Source organism: Mercenaria mercenaria, chromosome 3 (genome assembly GCF_021730395.1).
Source record: "Mercenaria mercenaria strain notata chromosome 3, MADL_Memer_1, whole genome shotgun sequence".
In the NCBI taxonomy this organism is placed as follows: Eukaryota; Metazoa; Mollusca; class Bivalvia; order Venerida; family Veneridae; genus Mercenaria; species Mercenaria mercenaria.
Window position 1 is genome coordinate 45,332,411 of NC_069363.1, and position 21,649 is coordinate 45,354,059.

At 34.0% G+C, this 21,649-nt stretch overlaps 1 protein-coding gene and 1 long non-coding RNA gene across 2 annotated transcripts in view; both read left to right on the plus strand.

Annotated features, from left to right (window-relative positions):
* The window catches only part of LOC128555588 (uncharacterized), an 85,088-nt gene extending 64,280 nt beyond the window's left edge, over positions 1–20,808 (plus strand). The window contains exons 2-3 of the long non-coding RNA XR_008370201.1: positions 20,155–20,275; positions 20,655–20,808. This is a non-coding gene — a long non-coding RNA (uncharacterized LOC128555588). The remainder of the gene's footprint in view (positions 1–20,154; positions 20,276–20,654) is intronic.
* On the plus strand, positions 7,537–13,883 carry LOC128555586 (multiple epidermal growth factor-like domains protein 10). Its single transcript, XM_053538334.1, has 5 exons — positions 7,537–7,664; positions 8,303–9,349; positions 9,570–9,672; positions 10,423–10,517; positions 11,111–13,883. Exons 1-5 carry the CDS (start codon positions 7,598–7,600, stop codon positions 11,719–11,721), a joined length of 1,923 nt encoding a protein of 640 aa, XP_053394309.1. The 5' UTR covers positions 7,537–7,597; the 3' UTR covers positions 11,722–13,883.
* Positions 20,809–21,649: the final 841 nt, after the last annotated feature.

Sequence of the window (21,649 nt, forward strand, 5' to 3'; positions counted from 1 at the left end):
TTCAAGAAAACGAATATAAAATAAAACTATTTTTTGTGACAGTTTGATAGGAATATAACTTATTTATCAGTATTTGAAGCTGTTATATAAAACTATCAGCTACTGAAGTCAAGAAATAGCATTGAACTTAGGGCAAAATCCCTAGCATAATGTCCGATGTCCTTACCGGCATATTCAAAAATTGAAATATATCGCACAATTTGATTTTGCAAGCTTAGTGCATAATACCTTAGCCCTTAAGTATGAAAGCTAGAAAAGGGTTACATTTGTAGCTACATAGGAAATTGTCCTCTACTGATAATTGCCCCTGAATGTGTAGATATATTTGATAAATACAATCAGCTTATTATTCTTATAGGCTTAATTATCTTTTAACAACTGCAGCATTTAGACCTGCTTAAAACATCTTTAATTCATTTTACTATATATGTGTACAAATATCACATGACCTTCATTTAAACCGGGTACATTGAACATTTATGTGAAGATTGTTAATCGATATTTAGTTTTTTGAAATAGTGCTGCTTTATTAAGCAACGTTTTGAGTGATATAAAATGGTAATATATTGACTGTAAAAAGAAATCGCTGTGTAATCATTGAGATGGACAACTTTATATTTGTAAGCCGCTCAAACAGGATTTAATGTGAAAAGAACAACTATGAAATCGACACGGAGAATATACGCCTGGCCCTCGCAGTTCGTAGATCTGAGCTCTCCCTGTTGAGCTAAGCGTGTGGGCCCACCAGTGACCGACCCATTGATGTATGACGTTACTATGGAATATATAAATGGCCACTAAAAATTCATGAGATCTTAACGTTTAAAATTCAATTGATTTAGAAAATGATACACTAGATAGATTTCATTTGCATGGCTCTATGGTTGTGTTTGGGGAGCTCTGTGCTTCCGGGAAATCTGCCCTTACCTTTTATCTTTATACAGTAGTCTGATTATTTGCTTTGCCATTTTTCATTTAAAATTTGTTTGGTGCTTTTTTTTATTCACAACTGGCAATTCATATTAGCACAATATGGAATTTTGATTGAGCCTGTTCATGAGAGGTAATGGAAATTACCCTTGAAACATCAGCGACATAAGCTCAATTCTAATAAATGAATAATGAAAGGACTCCGTGATCCCCCAACCCCCCACAAAAAAAAAAACAACAAAAAACAAAGAAAAACAGAAATATAACATACGGGAATATGTTTACTGCCGCCACACGCAAATAAACTTTGCTATTGTGATAGTTAATAAAATATGTAAGAAGATCCTTTGGAAGCATAAAATGCAACCAAGCAAAAATAATAGCAGAATCAGTTTTATTGAGTCTGTTCATGAGAGGTAATAGAAAGTGTAGCACCCTCACGCTCCCTCGCATCGGCATAAGCGAAATTCTTTTATACAGATAGTGAATAGATACCATGATCCCAATTATCAACACTGCATCCAAACCAAGCCTGCAATATTTTCATTTCTGTCGTGGTGGATGACCTGTGGTTTTCTAGTTTTTCTTCTTATATGGAGTATTTTTATCAATGGCTGCAGAGCACCACTCCATGTTCTAGAGACCGTATTAAGATGAAAATATACTGTTATTTATTCGTGCACCGTTAACGAGTAAATGTAACTAATCATTCTTACAATGTTTTTTTCTTTCTCTCTCTCTTGGAAGGAATGAATAACAACCGAGAGTTTGTCAACATACCGATGTACATGAACTGGCAAATGTATGCTTATGTATTTGTGTGATGTAGTGAGGTATTTAGTTTATCACTGTAATTTCCTAACGATTGAAATCTTATCACAACTCATAGAATCATTCTTGAAAGTTGTACGAACCGTGCTGTTTTCCCGGCTGCTAAAAGGACTAATACGAAAGGTTCGGTTTAAGTTGTATTTAAATGACACCTCCAGTTACTAAGTTCATACTCTACAAAACACGTACGAGATACCTGGCCAATATTTGGTAGAAAATTAGATTAAAATTTTTGTTTATATGAAAATTGCGGTTAGCGTAAATATGTCAATATGTCGTTGATCAGGAGTACTCTGAACATGACATATTCACCAAATAGTTCCAGTTCACGTAATGTAGCCGGACAGAACATAAAGGTGCACTTACACTGCCTTGCATAGGTATTGGAAATATCTCTGTTTATAAATACTGGTCTAAGGCAAGAGTTGTCATTCGTTCCGGATCACAGCCTTATATTAAATATCAAAACTTCTGTTATTGATATTAACATAGGTTACATAAATTTCACATTTGTAAAATTATTTTTGGCTATTTCAAGGACTTAGAAATCAATTTCTTGACTATATTTAATGTATTTTCATCATTCAGTATACTCAGCCATTAATTTAACAATCCAGTCACTGTTGAGTGTAAATGAATTAAACCAAAATAGAAAAATATCCAAAGAGAATAGTCACTGTCTTAATAAATATAAATTTATCAGGTTAAGTCGAAGGAAATTTTAAAGTCGAGGCTTCTGGGAAATCTATCCTTACCTTTTATCTTTTATACTGATAGAACCCTAATGGTCTATTTATCCTACCTTCTTATCTCAAATAATGTTGAATTAAAATTACCCACCAACTAGGTATGTGTCAGCCTTAAACAACACTTTAAAGTTCAATACGCCCCTAATGTATGCGGCCTATCTACACAGACTCTTTGTTAATTGGAATTGAAAAAGCTCTACCTCTAAATCCCTAACAAAAATTAAAAGAGGAAAGACTAGAACTAACGTTATAATTTGTACCCGACTTCTGTGTACGGGTAAACATGGTGACATAACTTGAATTTGCTACAAAGTGAAGTCTTATCCAAAGTTCAATTGCAAGCCGGACACTAATTTCTACAAAGCCAACATTAGACCTGGGTCAAATGAATCGACAAGCCATATTGATTTTGATAGTTAGATTGATAAATGTTTCCTCGACGATCTGATTCAATAAACTTCTTTCCAAATGCAATATTCCTTGATTAAAATGCAGAAATAAAAAAAAGACCTCGCAAAAGCTCTGGATGACTAATCTTCCGTCCGTTTTAAAAAATTCTTGTGGAATTACAAGTATACATTTTTCGTGCCGGTCTCATGTACCTAATAAAAGCTCGTTCATAAAATCGTTTGAGCACAATTGCTTAAGTAGTTGTTCTCAAAAACAAAATGGTGTCGCTCTGAAAAAAAGTAAAAAAAGAAATCATTTTGTGTCCGTCTGTCCGTTAACAATTTCGTGTCCGCTCTTTAACTCTTGAACCCCTTTTAGGATTTCAAAGAAATTTAAGACAAATTGTCACCACATCGGGATGACGTGCAGAGCGCATGTTCTGGGTGGCTCGCCTCAAGGTCAGGGTCACACTTAGGGGTCAAAGGTCATATGAGTGTGTTTCGAGTCCGCTCTGTATTTCTTGGCCTCCTTGAAGGATTTCAAAGAAACTTGACACAAATGTTCACCACATCGAGACGACGTACAGAGCGCATGTTCTGGATGGCTCGTTTCAAGGTCAATGTCATACTTAGGGGTCAATAGTCATATCAATGTGTTTCGTGTCCGATCTGTAACTCTTGAACTTCTTGAAGGATTGTAAAGAAATTTGGCACAAATGTTCACCACATCGAGACGATATGCTGACTTCAAGGTCACACTTAGGGGTCAAAGGCCATCGCTCTGTAACTCTTGAACCCATTGAAGGATTGCTAAGAAACTTGGCACTAATGTTTGCTACATCGAGACGATGTGCAGAGCGCAAGTTCTGGATGGCTAGCTAGATGGTCAATGTCACACGTAAGGGTCCAAGGTCATACCTTTGGCGTATATTGTTCCGCACTGCGGTGCTCTTGTTAAGAAATAAATGGATATTTGTATAAGCTTTATATGTTTCGACAAAATTAAGCTCTGATTTCGTTTTCACTGCACTGTTTTAAATTTTCCCCTACCCCCATCTTCACGAGCAGATAAAGGTTGTTGAGAAACGGCGTAAACCCAACACAATTAATGGCTATCAAATGCATAATGGCAATAACTTATTTATTTCATGTCCGTACAATTTTAACGCCTGACCCTAACTTCATGTCGTTTCGCCTTCGAATACTAATGATTTCCCGTTTTAAAGTCAGAATTAGCCGGGAATATTTATTGCTTGTTCTTGGGTTTTACGCCCGTTTTCGTCAACATTTTATTTTTTACAAGCACTAAACTCCTTTTTCACAGTAATTTACTACTGTCCCATTGAAAAATATTAGTCACGGACAAAGTGACCTACCGGACACCAAACCTATGACCGCTCGATTGACGGCTCCAACCAGTGTGTCATTCGGTCCGACATGAGGGGTGGGCGTCATTTTAGACTAGATGAATTCCTAGTAGACAAGAAACTATTTTAAAGTTGAGTTGTATTTGAAGTTTTCAAAACGGGATTTATTCTAAAACCTGAATTGCACATATTTGTTAACCATGGTTTGAAATGTTCATTTTTTGAAAGATGAAAGTTAACATTGTGGTAATTTGCCGATGTTGAGATAACTTTTAGCCCGATCTAATTGTTTGTTTTTTCTGTGTTGAAAAGATATACTTGTATTAGTGTATGTATGAAACAAAGAGCCATCAAATGTGATTAAATTAAAAAGAATGAAGTTAGCAATTAATTTCTAAAATGCGAAAGCTCATTTTTAACACTACCCGCTCCCGTTAATTCATATTAAATTTTTATTTTTATGGTGCCGTTTTAAAACAGACTCTGAGCGATCATGTTTCGAGGGACCCGGGTTCTAAATATTTTCGTAAAAGTTTATACTTCATTTCATTCATATCACCCGGCTTTGTTTCAAGGACAGCGGTTTTGCGGCCATATCCAGCTATAAAATACTCACGTTATTCAAATTTGAAAAACTACACATACTGATAAAGGATATTTGTTTGTTTTGGGTGAATATGGAATATATCTCATTCAAATATTATGCGGAAATTTTCTCACTTCGAGGTGAGAAATATTCCATATTCACGAACTTTTTATTTTTTGCTTAATTACGTTGAGATGTGCATTTTGAAATAAATTTTCATCTCAGTGCGGGAAACCGACGCGCGTAAACAGACATGACTTCAGACACAGACATGACTTCAGACGTGTTATGACGTTAGAAAGACGCACACAACATTAAGTTCCATTTTATTCATTTTTTTATGCATAACGTTATGAAATTCTCATTAAGTAAAATAATTTGAATCGAGAAATATACTATAAAGAACAAAGTGCGACTAAAATTTTCATCCCGTTTTAAGCAAATAGTTTAAAATTCATACACAATGTACAAATACATCGGCATTTACAGTTAGTGATATGCAGTGAGTGATATGGATTATATCTCACTGATTAAACACAGTATTTCATCAGTTAGCATAAAATAAAACAGCGGAAGTACTTATCTGAGTCTTAGATATGATTACCGCTAAATGCTGACAAAATCTTAGACATATTTTTACTCTAAAATAAATAAATATTTATTTGTTTTTGCTTCAGTGCGTTCATTCTAGCTTTAATGGAAAAGAATATAGCAGAAAAATATATAAAGTAGGCAGTAGTTAAAACCACTCCTTTCTTGAACTACAAGCAGCTATTTAATTGTTTAAGTGTGACGTAAATCTGGATGCGAAATTAAATCCTCAGCATACGAGCTGTTTACCGTCAACGCTTAGAACGCAAAGACGTGGCGTCGTCAAGCATAATGTTTGACGTTACGCTAGATGCCGTTTGTCCGGTGGTCTATTGCAGTCAATTTCTAGGAATAAATTTGTTTAATTTTCAAACAGTGAAACAAGCTCACTTTAGCCATACTAGGGTTAAAATTACGTGATTTTGCTCTCATACGCCGTCTGTTGGGTATGGTAAAATGTGAAATATAGCATTGTAATTCGCTGTGTTGTTTGGTCATATACGTTTTGTAACATGTTTTCTTATAGTCAAACGATGCAGAACGTTTTAATTACCATGGCTACCCAAGCATCTCATGTCAAGACGTTATTAACGCCATTGAAATATTATCACCATGCACCGATTTAGTGTAAGTAACTGCTTTCGAGGAATCATAACTTATGACAGTATAATCATAATCTTGTCAAGTGTGCAGAGAAGCTAGTAGAAGGGCTGCGATTGATTTGTGATTGATTTGTGATAATGTTTTTTCTTGTTTTGCTTCGTTACAGTATCTAGAAGCTACAGACAAAATCTTTGTTATTTTTGAACAGCCCTCGTATCTGCTAACGTTTTTTCTTGATTGTGTTCTGTGTATCTAGGATTTTTTTTATAGATATCATTCTGTTAAATAATTCTGTTATAGCATTACAATTTTCTCCTAACAGCAACAAAGAAAACTAAGAAAACAATAAGAAATAACAACATAATTGTATTATAATAAAAGTACATACGTTATTTATTTAGTTTATGGATGGATGGTCCATTTACATATATGGTAGAAAAGTTATTTGTTTTCTTTTTTTTGATTATCATACTTCTCTAAAAAGATTAAACATATTATAAAAGAATAACTAAAGACTTATCTGACATGACAAAATACTGTCACAGTGAACAAATATCTAACATGATCACACGATATATGATCTGCTTCATCAAATGCCAGCAAGTTAAGTATTGTCTTCAGCGCATACTTTGAAATCATCGAGCTTTGTCAAAGACGCCTTTTTTGACCTCGTCAACTTTTGGAGATAAAATAAATTGGCATATAATTGTTCGTTTGGTTTTGATTTCGCAAACTGATGCAAACACCAGGCTCACAAACGTGTTTCGCCTTCGAATACTAATGATTTCCCATTAATAGAAAGGAATTGAATTAAAATACGGAATAGAAAGACTGGAAAATCCACACTATAAATGAAAATGTAAGCTACAGTCCATGCCCTCTAGCCCCGGGTTGAGCATAACTCAACATTAGCACATGTAACAAGTACCAAAATATATTTAGAGACACCTGTAGGTGTTTACATTCGGAGGTGAACATAGAAACAGAGTGCATTTCCATGAAAAGCGGAGTATGGTCCCCACTTAAAATAATTGGTTTGCCCGAAACGAGAAAACAACGGGCAGAACATAAATGGCATGCTGAACGATCTTAACAGATCGAAATGATTGAAATTACGGAGAGAAATTTCTATGCTTCATCTAAGGTATGATACGAAAGATTACAGTATTTGTAATTAAGATATCATAATTCTAAAATATTACTGTCCTTAACATATTGTCATTGGGATGTTTTGTATTTTTAAATGCAAAACAACCGAATTTATTTAGCCTGATTCTTTTTCATGACGTTTTAAAATAATTTTTCCTCATGAGTCAATAGAAGGAAATTAGTAAGAATTAATTAATGTATTGTGATAGTTATTTTTACTGCGTGAACAATTTAAAATGACCGAGAAAGTCATACATGCTTTATATACATGTTTTCCTACAAAAGACTAATTGGTTGCAGGATATGATACATACATTTGTTTACATGTAAATTGTCTGATACAAAAAAATAGCTGATTCATTCAGGGATGAAGAAAATAATTCATACGTAAGTGTGGCAACAATGTTGAGCATGGCTTTCTTGTTGACTACAATTATCGTTTTACAAAATATGAATTTATATAATGCAGGTATTCTCTTTAATTATTCTCTCTTTGACATTATCTATTTTCTTAGTTGCTATTTCATATAAGTTTGTTAGATAATATTTTACGTAGTTGTCAAAGTTAAACGTCTTCTTGCAAACTTTAATGATTGCAGATGTATATACTATACTATTGCATTTAAAACTATTTATGTTTATGTTTTGACACGAGATTTGTTTTTCAATGGTTAAAAATTGTATTCAAGTGCACATTTCAACAATACTGAAAATTGATTAAGTTGGTAAGTTAAATATGTTATCTGGTCATCAATAATCGACTGGTATACCTTCTGATAGCGAGTGTCAAAAGAATTGCAATCCATATATAATTCTATACTTCAATAGCGAACCTGATTTAAACGAATTAAATGTTCAGCATTCAACATTTCATATTGCATAATCCTGCCGGTATACAAAGCAGTTAACATATTTTAGTAAAACTGGACAGCAGAATGATACAGGTCCTACAGGAAAAGCCATATTTAACGAACGGATGTACATGAAGGCATAAACTACTGTAACATATATATACTTGCTAAAATAGCTAAACTCAGTTCTAGGACAAGGAGATACATATTGATGTGATTATCAGTATTAGAAAAACGCATTGTATCTTTTTTCTAGGTGAATGTCCAATCGACAACTGCAGACTTTGCAAATCTGTCGAAGGGTGTTCTGTATGCAAAGAGGGTTGGGTAGGTAGTATGTGTCAGTGCAGTCAAAATTGTGTTCAAGAAGGTAACGAGCTTGAATGGTGCGGTATACAAGGGACATGTTTAAAAGGATGTATTAATGGAAAACGTGGAAGTATGTGCAATGACGACTGTCTGAAAAAGAAAATCTGCCTCAAGTGTGCTCAGTTTTCTGAACGTTGTTTGGAATGTTCTGATGGACTGTATGGAATCAATTATTGTGACCAGAAGTGTGATCGGTGTATGCCAAACAGTGAGGGGGATATCAATTGTAGCATTGAGACTGGGGAATGTTACAATGGGTGTCTTGATGGATTCTTTGGTCGCAGATGTGACAGAAAATGTGCAAATTGTATGCCATTGTCGGAAGATTCTGATGTAAAAACATGTGACACTGATAACGGAACATGTAACAATGGCTGTATTTATGGATATCATGGCAGTAGTTGCGACAAAAAGTGCGGACATTGCTTACCAGATAGGGAAGGTGTGGTTAAGTGTTCTATTGACACTGGGGAATGTAATACTACTTGTATCGACGGTTTCTATGGCCAAAATTGTGACAGAGAGTGTAGTCGGAACTGTTTTGATTCCAAAATAGACTCAGCTAGATGTGATAAAGAAACAGGAAGCTGTATATTTGGCTGTGTACCAGGCTGGTACGGAGAAATATGTGAAACTATTTGTAGCAATCGCTGCTCTAAAAAGTCTTGCAATCAACTATCGGGCCAATGCGACGATGGATGTATTACCGGCTGGTATGGTGACAGGTGCAATGAAACTTGCAACAGTTCATGCTTTAATAAATCATGTTCACATCAGTTAGGACATTGTAAACATGGATGTGCTGATGGATATTTCGGCGAAAGTTGTGAACACGTCTGTATTGGCAATTGCAGGGACGATATTTGTGACAGACAGACGTCACTTTGTTTGACCGGATGCGATACAGGATATGAAGGGACGTTCTGTAATGAATGTAATATATTTTAGTGCACGATTGTTTTGGTTTCGTATGTTCGTCATTAATGAAATATTAGTAATTGACATCGTGTTAAGGTCTGTGGTTATATGCTTTTACAAAGATTCTTGAACCTACGTTAAAAAATAAAAAGTTTGCTATTATTATTACATTGATAAGTATGTATTTTTAAGCATTACTTAATATTTTCTTTCTTGACACTATTTTGTCTTTTTAGCAATGCAGACAGATTTTGGTCCTGTTGTTATAGGAACAGTTAGTGGTTTTGCTGGAGTTTTAACATTATCAATTTGTGTTGTGATGACTTGGTGTGCAATAAGGTTTGTACCGTCCTTTGGTTAATATAACCCACCTCTAAACAATACTACTTAATACACTTGATAGCACATTGTCTCTCATCAAAAGCAGTTTTATTCAAATACTATGAATAATTTTATTAAAATTAATATGAATTACGATGAAAATCATTTGGTCAAAACGCCAACAATGCCTTTAAGTTATTGATTCCTACTTATTCTGTAAATATGATGTGCATAACCACTCCTTCTCTGCGAAACAATGACTTGAGATCTATATTTGTCAAATAGTTTCCTTGTGTCATTGAAATCAGCAAAGCAGGAAATTAATCCTGTCTTAAGTTGATGATGTTTGACTGTCACAAATACAAAACAAACAATACTCTGCTGATAATAGATGTTCTAAGTTTAATCCAAAAAATAAACAACCAAGGCCTCAATAGGCTTGTTTAACAGAGCTCAATGCGCAATCTTGAGTATACTTCATTGCTTTGCCATTTGAAATAGCGTGTGACTAAAGCGTGAGACGACAAAAACAGATTCACTTGGAACTAAAAGTGCAGTATAATATACCTTACATACAACTGAATATGACTAGGTCAGTCCAATGGGCAAAGCACTGATGCATGGTTTGAATTATGCGTACTAGTTACTACTGTTAAATTGTATTGGTTGATGTGTTGTTTTTATTAAGCAAGTCCTTACACATTAAAATGTGACAAAACTTTGCCCCCTTTCAAAATCGTCTTAATTGTTCAACATAACGTTTTGCAGGTTTGCTCTCTGTGCTAAGCGCTATCATGCTGTAAATGCATCCTCCAAAGTTAATATTGAGCCAGTCTACGATGAAATTTCTGAAGACGCACACGGTAAATAACTGAATTATGATCAGTATGATAAAGTTTGAATTCGTCAGTTGGTAAAATAAGCAGGTCATGCCAAGTTTACATTTTATAGTCATTTCATTATTTGTATAAATGTTTATGAAGTGAACTGCTACAGTTATTTAAAAGGTGAAAGGTTATCAAGTTAATGCAGGGATTGGAATATCTATACATCCAATTTATTAGGGAACAAACAGGGCACATTTCAAAGCGTAGTCAGGGGCGATGTAAATACATGGAGCGCTTAAAATGATAACAACACTCTTAGCAGTATATTTATGTAACATATACTTAAAAGTTAGGTATATTATTCGAAATGTAGTTATGGGCGGCGTAGATACATGGAATGCTTGAAAAAAATAAGTTAATTCTGTAACTGGTACATTAATACTAACGATATTTGTTCGGTTTTACGTGTATTGAACTTGTTTTGAAATATTTAAAGCATAAGAAATTTATATGGTAAAATACCCTGCCTAATAAATTGTCCAGAAAACAATTTGGACATTACTATAACACCGTTTATAAAGAAAGTATTGAAATCACTTTTTATTTATACGAGTCCTGTTTCTTTGTAGACGACATCATGGAGACACATGTCACTGCCGAGAATTTACATATGGAAGTTGGTACTAACTCTCTACTTGGAACTATGCATGAATGTGGGAGTATAACAAATATCAACGAAACTTACGACACTCTTGCTGACAGGAGAAGTAAAACAAACAGTTACACTGATCTTGCATCTATTTTAGCTAAAACGGCTGGGAACTTACAACCTCAATGTGTGAATGCATTGAACCGAAAAATCAACCCTGAAGAATCTTACAGAGGTTACGAAACTCCAGTTTCTGTAAACACCAACACGGCGGTATCCAGTGCAAGCACCTTATTTGGGTGTCGTAAAATACGAGGCTTGGGTGTTAATTCATTACGTTCTTCCGAAAGCGCATGTGTCAGTGCAAGGTCTTCCAATGAAAACCATAATATTTATGATGTTCCCGAAACAGTCGTTGTTAGACATACAGAGCCTAAGAAGTATCGAAAGACAGCGTATACCGGTGGTTGCATTTTGATACAAACTGAAAAGAATTCATTCGGAACAGACAAGAACTTGAAACACATGCAAACTGAAGCAATCATAGTGAATGAAAATGATAGTTGTAATTACTTACACCCAGTAATATGATAAAGTAATAATAAACTTTGACAAAAGTTAGGACTTTCTGTTTACAAAACAGAGACAGTTTCCTTTAGCAATCATGGTACTGATTGCACGAGATACAAAAAAAAGATTTAAACAGGAACTTTATTGTTTTATCTCTCTATATCATGTCTTACTTGAATAGTTGTTTGCATGTATGTTTGCTTAAAATCGCGATTGGTTACCAATTATTAGACGAACATTCATCAATTTAAGTAGGACTGTCCGTAACATTCATGGAGTAAATAACCCAATAAGTACACGAGTTTGATTTCAAATTCATATTTAGTATTTTCTCTAAGGGAATTCAAGCATCCAGTGACTTTTTAAATCACCACCTTCATTGTGCTTTCCTTTTTACCCATATATTACCCTGGATATCTCAAGTCGCTTGGACATGTCACTTGGTCACTGTGTATCATTGTTTGTTTATTTTATGCGGCAGAAACCTCTCTTTAAAATGTCAAAGCATTCTAACCTCTGACAGTCAATGTTCATTGGATTGTTACACGTTGTTAAAATTGTGTTCAAGAACATTCCTTCCTCGGGACCTTGCTCAAGATATTACGATTCGTTTTCTTTGGTTGACGCTCTACTAAAATTATTGAAATCATCTTTGTTAAAAACAAAACATAACTGCTATGGGTGACTCTAGCTTTCCCCATACGGCTCCATGGTAATTCTTCTAGCTCTGCTGGCAAGTATGCTAGGTGGCGTGGGCGGTGTTGCATTTTCCATTACTGCTCATGAACAGACTCAATCAAACCGAGTCTGCAATTTTCACTGTTTGCTTTGTTCTCGGTACTTCCGAGGGATCTTCTTTCCAGATTTTATTCAACATCATTTCACTTTACCCTCCTGTATGATTTTGTTACCCTATGAGGTGTTTAAACAGTAAGGGAAGTATTCTCAGTTGAACTAAACCTTAGATTAGCAAATTGGCTAAAGTTTTGATGGCCTATAACTCTAGAAAGCTAAAGCATTTTGCTCATCCACTTACGACTGTGTCACTTTAGATTGATTACGGTCACTATTTTCATATAGAACTAAGTATCATGCTCCAAGGATCCCAAAAAAAAAACGAACATCAAGAATAGAGATGCCTGGATGGGTATGCATGATGTGACCCTCCAACGCATTACATCCATTAAGTCTGGCAATGATTACTATTAAATATTTTTTAAATTCTCACACTTGATCATATTCTATTTTCGTCTATTTTTGCTTCTTCAAAATAAAATGAATAAAATTATAGGCTTTAGTCATTTTGTATTAGTTATATATAGTTATATACAAACTACTTAAAATGAATATATCAATGATTTTTGAAGACTATGTACGGATGGGAAACATCACATTGCAATGTCAGAGAAAATATACCACGTTTGCTACCTTTTATGTTTTTGAAAAATGTAATTGAAAGCATTATTATTAAGAAATATAAATTTAATGTTTCTTAAAATTGTCAGCCCTAAATGCCGAAGGAGCCTCAAAAGTTTGAATAATACACCATCACTTGCTTAATTATTTAGTATATATTTTCTTATATGCAATGTCAGTTAAGCTGACAAACAGTAACATGTCGACTATAACTTTTTCCATATGTGTCCGTCTTGTGCCATTCAAAGTTAAGCTATTAATTTCTGCGTTAGCTTTTTTAACGAAATCACGTAATGTATATTCTAATATGACTAGCAATGCTTGTTATTTAGCGCCATTAAATAGCGCTTAAATTTGATCAAATATTTTATTCAAGGATTAGGAGTATATTATCAAAACACAGAAATATTTTATAAATAAAAGTCATCTTTATCAACAATATATCCCCCCCCCCCCCATCCCCCTTTTAAAAATGGATGCCATTTGTAAAGATATGAAATAACCAATTGTTCAAAACTATTTCACCTTGTTATGTGAAATTTCAATACTGGGATATTATTGCAAATGCATAGAAAATAAAATATGTAACAGTTCTTTGAAAATTACGAGATTTTAAATGCGCTAAACTGTCCGGAAGTGTGGCCTTTTTGTGCAGTCCTTTTCCGAAATTCAATGTTTATATCAGTATACTGACACTTGTTTTGTAGAGTAATATACATGTTTTATATGCTGTTCAATTTTCTTGTGAATAAAACGCTTTCTTTCTATGATTTGGTGTTGTTTGAATTGTTTTCTCAAAATGTAAAGCATGTCACGTAGAACATCTGTCTTGATTAATTCAAACACACGCACACACACACACACACACACACACACACACACACACACACACAAAGTAGGTTATTTGCTTTGCAAAATAATTCACCATCATTTGCGCTCTAATGAAAAGCAGACCTATTACCATTTCCTTTGCTGGCGTGTATAAACAAAGGAGCTTGACAACCTACCCTTTGGCGCCACATTTGCGCAAAGAAACAGTTCTGACATCTATACCCTAAATTGTACAATAAAAGACATATTAAAAGCAAAATTATTTCTGCGGTTATGCGTCGTACGATTTAGTTTAAATCGGGCTACGTCCACGTGAGATTATTACGCCCGACGTGTAACCGCCCATCATGTATAAATTGAGTTAAAGCACGGTTTTGCTATAAATTATTCCTTAATGATTTTCAACGATATTTTTGTGCTTGACATTCGCCGTAATCTCAAAACAATCTGTTTTTATTTTCATTATTGTATAGTTATGGTACGTGTGTGTTAGGAAACGTACATGCAGAATAACATATATCTCGGGCACATAGTAGGCGATTCAATAGGCAACAAAAACAAAATAAATCATGGATTGTTTACCGGAGTATGTATCAACAGGCTCATTTTCACGTAAACTTTGTAAATATCTACGAAAGATCGAGATTAGAACAAACAAGGTGTGGAAATAGGATATGCCGTGTAGTATAAATAACAAGCTGTACCTGAACGAACTATATAATTAGTTTTCGACCTATTATGCATTCTGTCCTTACCTCTATTCTATTTGGGCTCGTTTTATCCTGCTTTGACCCTCCAAACATACTCCTTGGTAATAGTCTTCCTTGTATCGACTGCCCGTCTTTAACCGATCATGTCTAGAGCCTACAACCAGGATGGTGATTTAGTTTCAGAGACCCCTCAATTTAGAGAATAGGCAGTTTTTCTTTGGGATCGCCAACCATGTTATCATCTGAACCTTTTCTCAATTAATTTACTTACAATTTCTCTCGTAACTGTTGACGAACAATTTCTTACATACAAAAATGATGCATTTATTTGATCTAGTGAGCGTCGGGCGTCCTCGGACTGATGTAGTGATCATACGTATAAAGTTAGATACTTACATATATACCAAAACGCGCTAGGTAAAAGCCATCAGCATATCCTGATCAGACATCTCCTGTGGTAAAATTTAGCATGTATCAAACTGGTTATTATTTCCAAATGCAATAGAAGATCAGTTTTAATTTTAATCGCAATATTCACATATTATTTCTTGATTTCTTAATGTCTTTTCAAAAGTTCTTATACTATTTGGGACATATAAATTGGCCCGAAATCTTTTTCTCATATAGAACTTAGATAGGAAAAGGCAAATCGCCACACAACATCTTGCGTTAAATGTTATAACGGTGAAAAGTCTAACAACTAAAGGATATTCATAAAGGCACATCCACTTCCATATATGAATATCACAAAATAACATGAAACTTATTGTTTGACTTTCATCTGAACAGACCAACAGACGACAATAGTCAAACATTTTTCGTATTTATTGCTACCTAAAATGCCAAGTAGTTAGTATATCTCGGCTTATTTGCTTTGAATTTTAAGTGTTCACCAAACAGCTCTCCATAACAGGAATATGGCTACCGGGTCTCCGACACAAGGGGCATAAAGGTGTAAACTTAAGCTCTCTGTTGGCTGTACTTTTGTTCAGTTTTTACAAACACACACTCCGACAATTAGGGGGCGACACTTAGAAAATTTAATGGGCTGAAACTGGCAGTATTAGCTGTCAGAAACTAAACATCCCTTGTATGAAAGCTCATCTCCGCTGGAAAATGAGAATAAACACTCGTTTACACGAGTATCTATCTGCTATGACATGAAACTAAACACTGCTTGAATGCAGGCACCCATCTGCTAGAACATGACACTTAACAGTTCTTGAATGGAAGCAAGTGTCTGCTAAAACATGAGACTAAACACTGTCTGAATACAAGCACCTATCTGCTAAGACATGGAACTAAACACTTCTTGAATGCAAGCAATGTCTGCTGGAACATGAGACTAAACACTTCTCGAACGCGAGCAACTCTGTGCTTGAACATAAGACTATGCTGAATGCGAGCACCTCTCTGCGAAACGGATTGAATGTAAGCACCTCTCTGCTAACATATGAGACTGAAAGCGACTTAAATGCGAGTATCTATCTGACAACACATGAAACGGAAATGGCCCCTTTGATAACACACGAGACTGAAAGGGGCTTGAATGCGAGCACCTGTCTGCTAACACATGCAACTAAACAATGCTTAAATGCAAGCACCTCTCTGCCTGCTAGAACTATACAATGCTTGAATGTGAGCACCTCTGCTAAGACATGAGACTAAACACTGTCTGAATACAAGCACATCTCTGTCGGCTAGAACATAAGACTAAATACAGCTTGAATATGAACAACTTTATGCTAATGACATAAGTGCAACTGCAGAACTAAACCAATATTACCACTGCTGCACATTTTTTCTTTCAGTGCACCTTAACCTTAAGAAATATCATTTAACAATCAAATAAAGTAAAATTAGTGTTTCTATCTATCTTCATTTCTTTTGTTTCATGAGGTAATTTGCTGATCGAAATTAGTAATACTTGATCTCGTTACCTATGTTTTTATTATTGAATTTTAAAGACTGGAAGGTTCATAAAGACTTTACTTATAAAAGATATGGATGGTGGAAAATGTGCAACGCAGAAAATGGTTCTTACTTCTTTCAGTTGTAGATTCAAATAATTGTTATTCAACCCTAGATTAGTTCGATAAATGTCTCTCTAACCGACCTCCTAAAATGCGATAAATTGAAACTTGCTGACAGTAATTCTGAAAACATAGGAGATGTAAGAAGTATTTTGTCTATAGTGATAAGTGTTTTAATATCTATATATTTAATTGTTTAACATAACTAACATATTTATTAATGTCAAGTCTAATTGGTCTATAATTCATTCTAAATATAATACGACACAGTTCACTGTACTCATATTCTAATCTTATATCTAAACGTACATGATTTAATAAATAATGTTACTTACATCTCCTTTGATGACGGGTCTAGAACTAATGCACTAGCAAAGTACTTTGTCAAAGGCCAGTAACAATTATATATACTGTAACAGCACATATTTTTTTGCTGGGTCAAAATTTCACGAATTTGAAATTTTGAGTATGTTTGCGAGGTTTAATATCCACGAAATTGTAAATATGGTATCCTACTTGAATTAGAATTATACTAATTGTGAATATACATGTACGCGAGGATTAATTTTCGCGATATGTAGGGCCTCGCGAATTTAGCGAAATTTAAACCCTCGTGAAAATGTATGCTTTCACAGTATAAAATCCATGCAGCATTTACCCTATTGAACAAATTCATATACTTAAATTTTGTTTGGGCAGAATAGTTAAGAATCAACAAGCATTTAACGTAGTTAATTACAAGCAGTGCTGGATGGATGCATGACAAATGTAATGAAACCTGAAAGAATACCTGTTTTAAATATCTTAGTTGAACTTATATATTGAATTTGTCAATATTATCATCGTTACTACTTTTCTAAATCAATGACCTAACCTTGAATTAATATATGAATATTGTCCTTGTCGTTTTAGTAAGACAGTAGGAAATTAATCTTGTCTAAAGTCGAAGCGGTTTGACCTTCACTAACATAAAACAATAACAGCAGCTATTTTAATGTTTTTCTGTCCTTCAAAAAGATTTATAGTTTTTTAAACAATCTGAAAAAAGAATAAGTAAACAGTGCGTCATTTGTTTTAATTAGAAATCATTAGTTAGTTTTAACTATAGCGTAGATCGATTCAATGTGTACACTTAGTCATGCGGAGTCTGACTTTAGTGGACGAAGACAAAACGTATTGTAGTCTATTTTCATTGCAAAAAAAAACTTCTTCATTCATTTAAACAAACAAGATACTGATGTATGGTTAGATCTATAGTCATTAGCTTCTAAAATTCTATGGAACGCAGAAACCGAGGGACACCATTAATAAAGATGAATAGATTTGTTCGGATATATTACTTGTTTATTATATACATGTTTCACCGAACTGTGACGAAGCTATAGCTCCGGGTTAAAACCCGCTAAATCGTTTAACATACAGATTTTCACTCTGTGCCAAGCGGTTTAAAAAACTGGAATTTGTCAGTCAACATACTCCAGGAAATTGCGAGTACAGATTAATAATGCGTCAAGAAAAAGTATTAAAATCACATTTTATTAATACAGTAGTGTTTTATGCATTGGGATATGTTTGTGACCTGAACCATCAGTCTCTAACAATTCCTTGGGCCTTCGCAGACGTTAATACACAAAACAAACGTGTATTGTCCCTATATTCTGTTCGCCTCTAATAATTTATTTACAACTTTGTTGGTAGACACCTCATTACAGGTATATACATACTATAATTAAAAACAGAAAGAAACAACCACCACTTTCACATTCCCGCAGTACAATATCCTATGGTATATTTCATATTTCAGGAATGATTCAAAATTGAATTGAAGTACAATTATTATGACGATATAGATTTGTCGTACTAGTTTTAAATTTGAAATCACATTCATAAAGCCATTTGGTGCACAAATTTTCGACAGCAGACAAACAATAACATTCCGACAACAACTGTTTTCAGCACGTCGTGTCCTCTTACCATTGGTAGTAGTATCCTATTTAGGCTTTTCACCAATAACTACATCCGTCAAGTTATTCATTACTTCTAAAAAATACTCGTGTTTATTTGCAGGTGGCTTATATACATCGTTTTTTTATATTTACGTTAGTGCAAGGACATTTTTCAGGTAGGATAGAAAACGTTCATGTGCGATAGCATGTACGAACATTTTGAATACTCGCTATGATACTGAAGCTAAATTAACCTTTAGCCTGCTGGCGGCAAGTGAGTCTGCCTTTGCGACCAGTACAGACCAAAATCCGTGCAGGCTGATCATGGTCTGCACTGTTCGCTATTCAGTCAGTAAATTTTCAGTGAACACCCCTTTGAATAATAAATGGTATTGCCCAAATTGAATGATGGGCCAGTCCACTGTAGAAAATTAGCAGGCTAAGAGTTAAAGCAAAAGTGTGAACCGTCTTGTTGATCAGGATGTGCTGAAACACAAGCAGGTTGTCAGGCAAATATTAAACATTATCAAAAACAACATGGTTTGACGAAGATGTATGGTATAGTATAAATAGGTAGTTGGATTATTGAAAGACAAATTACTATGTTGTGCGAGTTACAAGTCGTTAGACTACAAAATCGAAAAAAAAGTTTATTTTAACAAGTATCTACAATTTTTAATGTAGTATAATTTTAATTTATATATACAGCTACATTTTCTACTCATTCGCATGGTTTTATAATACTATTTCAGTGGGCGATGATTCATATTGTTAAGTTCATTTTATACTGATAAATTTTAAATGGCATTTTTAATTATTTTATGTTAATTTTATTTACTAACATTTCAATTCGCAGTCATGCATATCGCTACTCTCATTTTGGTTTTATGCTTCACCAGTGTGGCCTTTTCATATCCACAATATATCCCGTAGCGACTGGGGTGCTAAATCTGCTAGTAAATACATCCTTAACCTTAAACATCCGGTTGATTACGCACTAATTCGACATACAGCATCCCAGAGTTGTTCAACTACCGATGACTGCAAAGTGTATATCAAAAATACACAAGCTGATCACATCAAAAGTTCAAAGGTATCATCAAGTTTCTTAAATCTCACTAGTAACTTTGTTTTCGTATAGTTAAATGGTGTTTGATATAAGAAAAACACAAGCAGCTTATATTAAATGCTCATCAATACGTGTTTGTTTCCTGCAGTGTTATAAAAGCTCTTAATATTCGCAGTGATTGTCTCTGATTTTGTTCAAATTATCATATTCAATTTGAAATTTCGCTTTGCGTGTTTTCGTTAAAATATTTTAGACGAAATGTACTGCCTTTTCATACCATGAAGCTCAGTTGAAAATTATCATATAATGAAAGACTCGTTTTTGTTCTACTACTGCATAAATTACTAATTAAGACTTGTTAGAACAGCTAGCGTTTTATACGACAATAACTCGAAGGCTGCATGTTAGAATAGAAACAAATATGTGGTGTATTAACATTTATATAACAGATTGGATCTGATATCGCTTACAACTTTCTTGTGGATGAAAACGGAAACGTTTACGAAGGAAGAGGATGGAATAAAGTTGGCTATCATGCTGGTGTATGGAAAATTAATAAAAACAGTATTGGTAAGATATAAACCTTCTGATTTCATACTAGTTTAAAACCTCCGTTAAGTTTCAATGGAACCTGAAACATCATCGTAATTATTATTTTATTATTATGATTAATTATTTGTATCTAAAGTTTTATTTTAATACTGCAATCATTTTATAATAATCATCAAACAACTACATAATTGCCATCATTATCATCGTCGTCGTTGCCATCATCATCATTTTGTAGTCCAGTACAAGGTAGACTGCTTTTCGCTTTTGTTATAAGATGAATTTATGAAAATGAAAATAATGATTGTAATCATCTTTGTAATCACAGTCATCATCTTCGTCATCGAGATTTTATTTTTATATTATATAAATGACGAAGATCCACCTTGAATATTTACAGGAATCGCTGTCATTGGAAATTTCATGACCGAAAAGCCGTCTACAGCAGCCCAGGATGCTGTAAAGAGTCTGTTGGAAATGGCTGTAAATGAAAGAAAGCTTAATTCCACCTACAAGTGAAAAGTACTACTGAATGTCCAGGAGATCAATTTTACGATCTTATCAAATCATGGCCACATTTTGATGATTAGAATCAGAAAATGAACAATTTAAAACGTGAAAAGATAATAAAAGTCAAACCAAAACACAATATAAATTAATCGTTAGAGTAAAACAAGAAATCATGTGAAGAGAGACTATTAAGGAAATATTTTGCGAGCGGGAATTGTTAGGAGAGAGAATATTTTAAATGGGCAAATATTTTAATGTGTTTTTGTATTTTGGTGACACATTGTTTTAATAGTTAAGATGTTATTATATAATAAGCTTTTTTTATTGACTGTTGTATGGTTTTGGTTTTAATGTTATTTATCAGTTAAGAAACAATTTAACTTTACACCCTCAGATCATGATATTATTGTTTTATCTTTATTTTTTATATTATATCTTTATTATACTAGTGCAACATGTGTCTCAATTTGCCTGTTTTATATGTGTGAATTTGTATTTTAAGGATTATGTAGTCCAGTACAAGGTAGACTGTTTTTCGCTTTTGTTATTACATGAATGTATGAAAATGAAAATAAGATTTGGAAGAAATCCTTGTAAACTATATATTACAGTTTATCAGTGTTTTTAAAATTAGAAGTATAAAAAGAAAATAAAAGATATGTAATTTTATTTCATGCACTTGTCATTTTTTTAATATAAAACGGGAACTAAATTGTCAAATTAAACCGCCTCGATAGACTTCGAAAGCGGGAGGTCGTGGGTTCGATCCAGTAGCTCCCTTTCTTGGCGCTCAGCATTAACTGGCCTCTTTTCTCATACCCTCGTGGCGATGAATTCCATCAGGAATGAGGTGTCGAGAGTGATTAGTATAAGTTGTAGAACTTG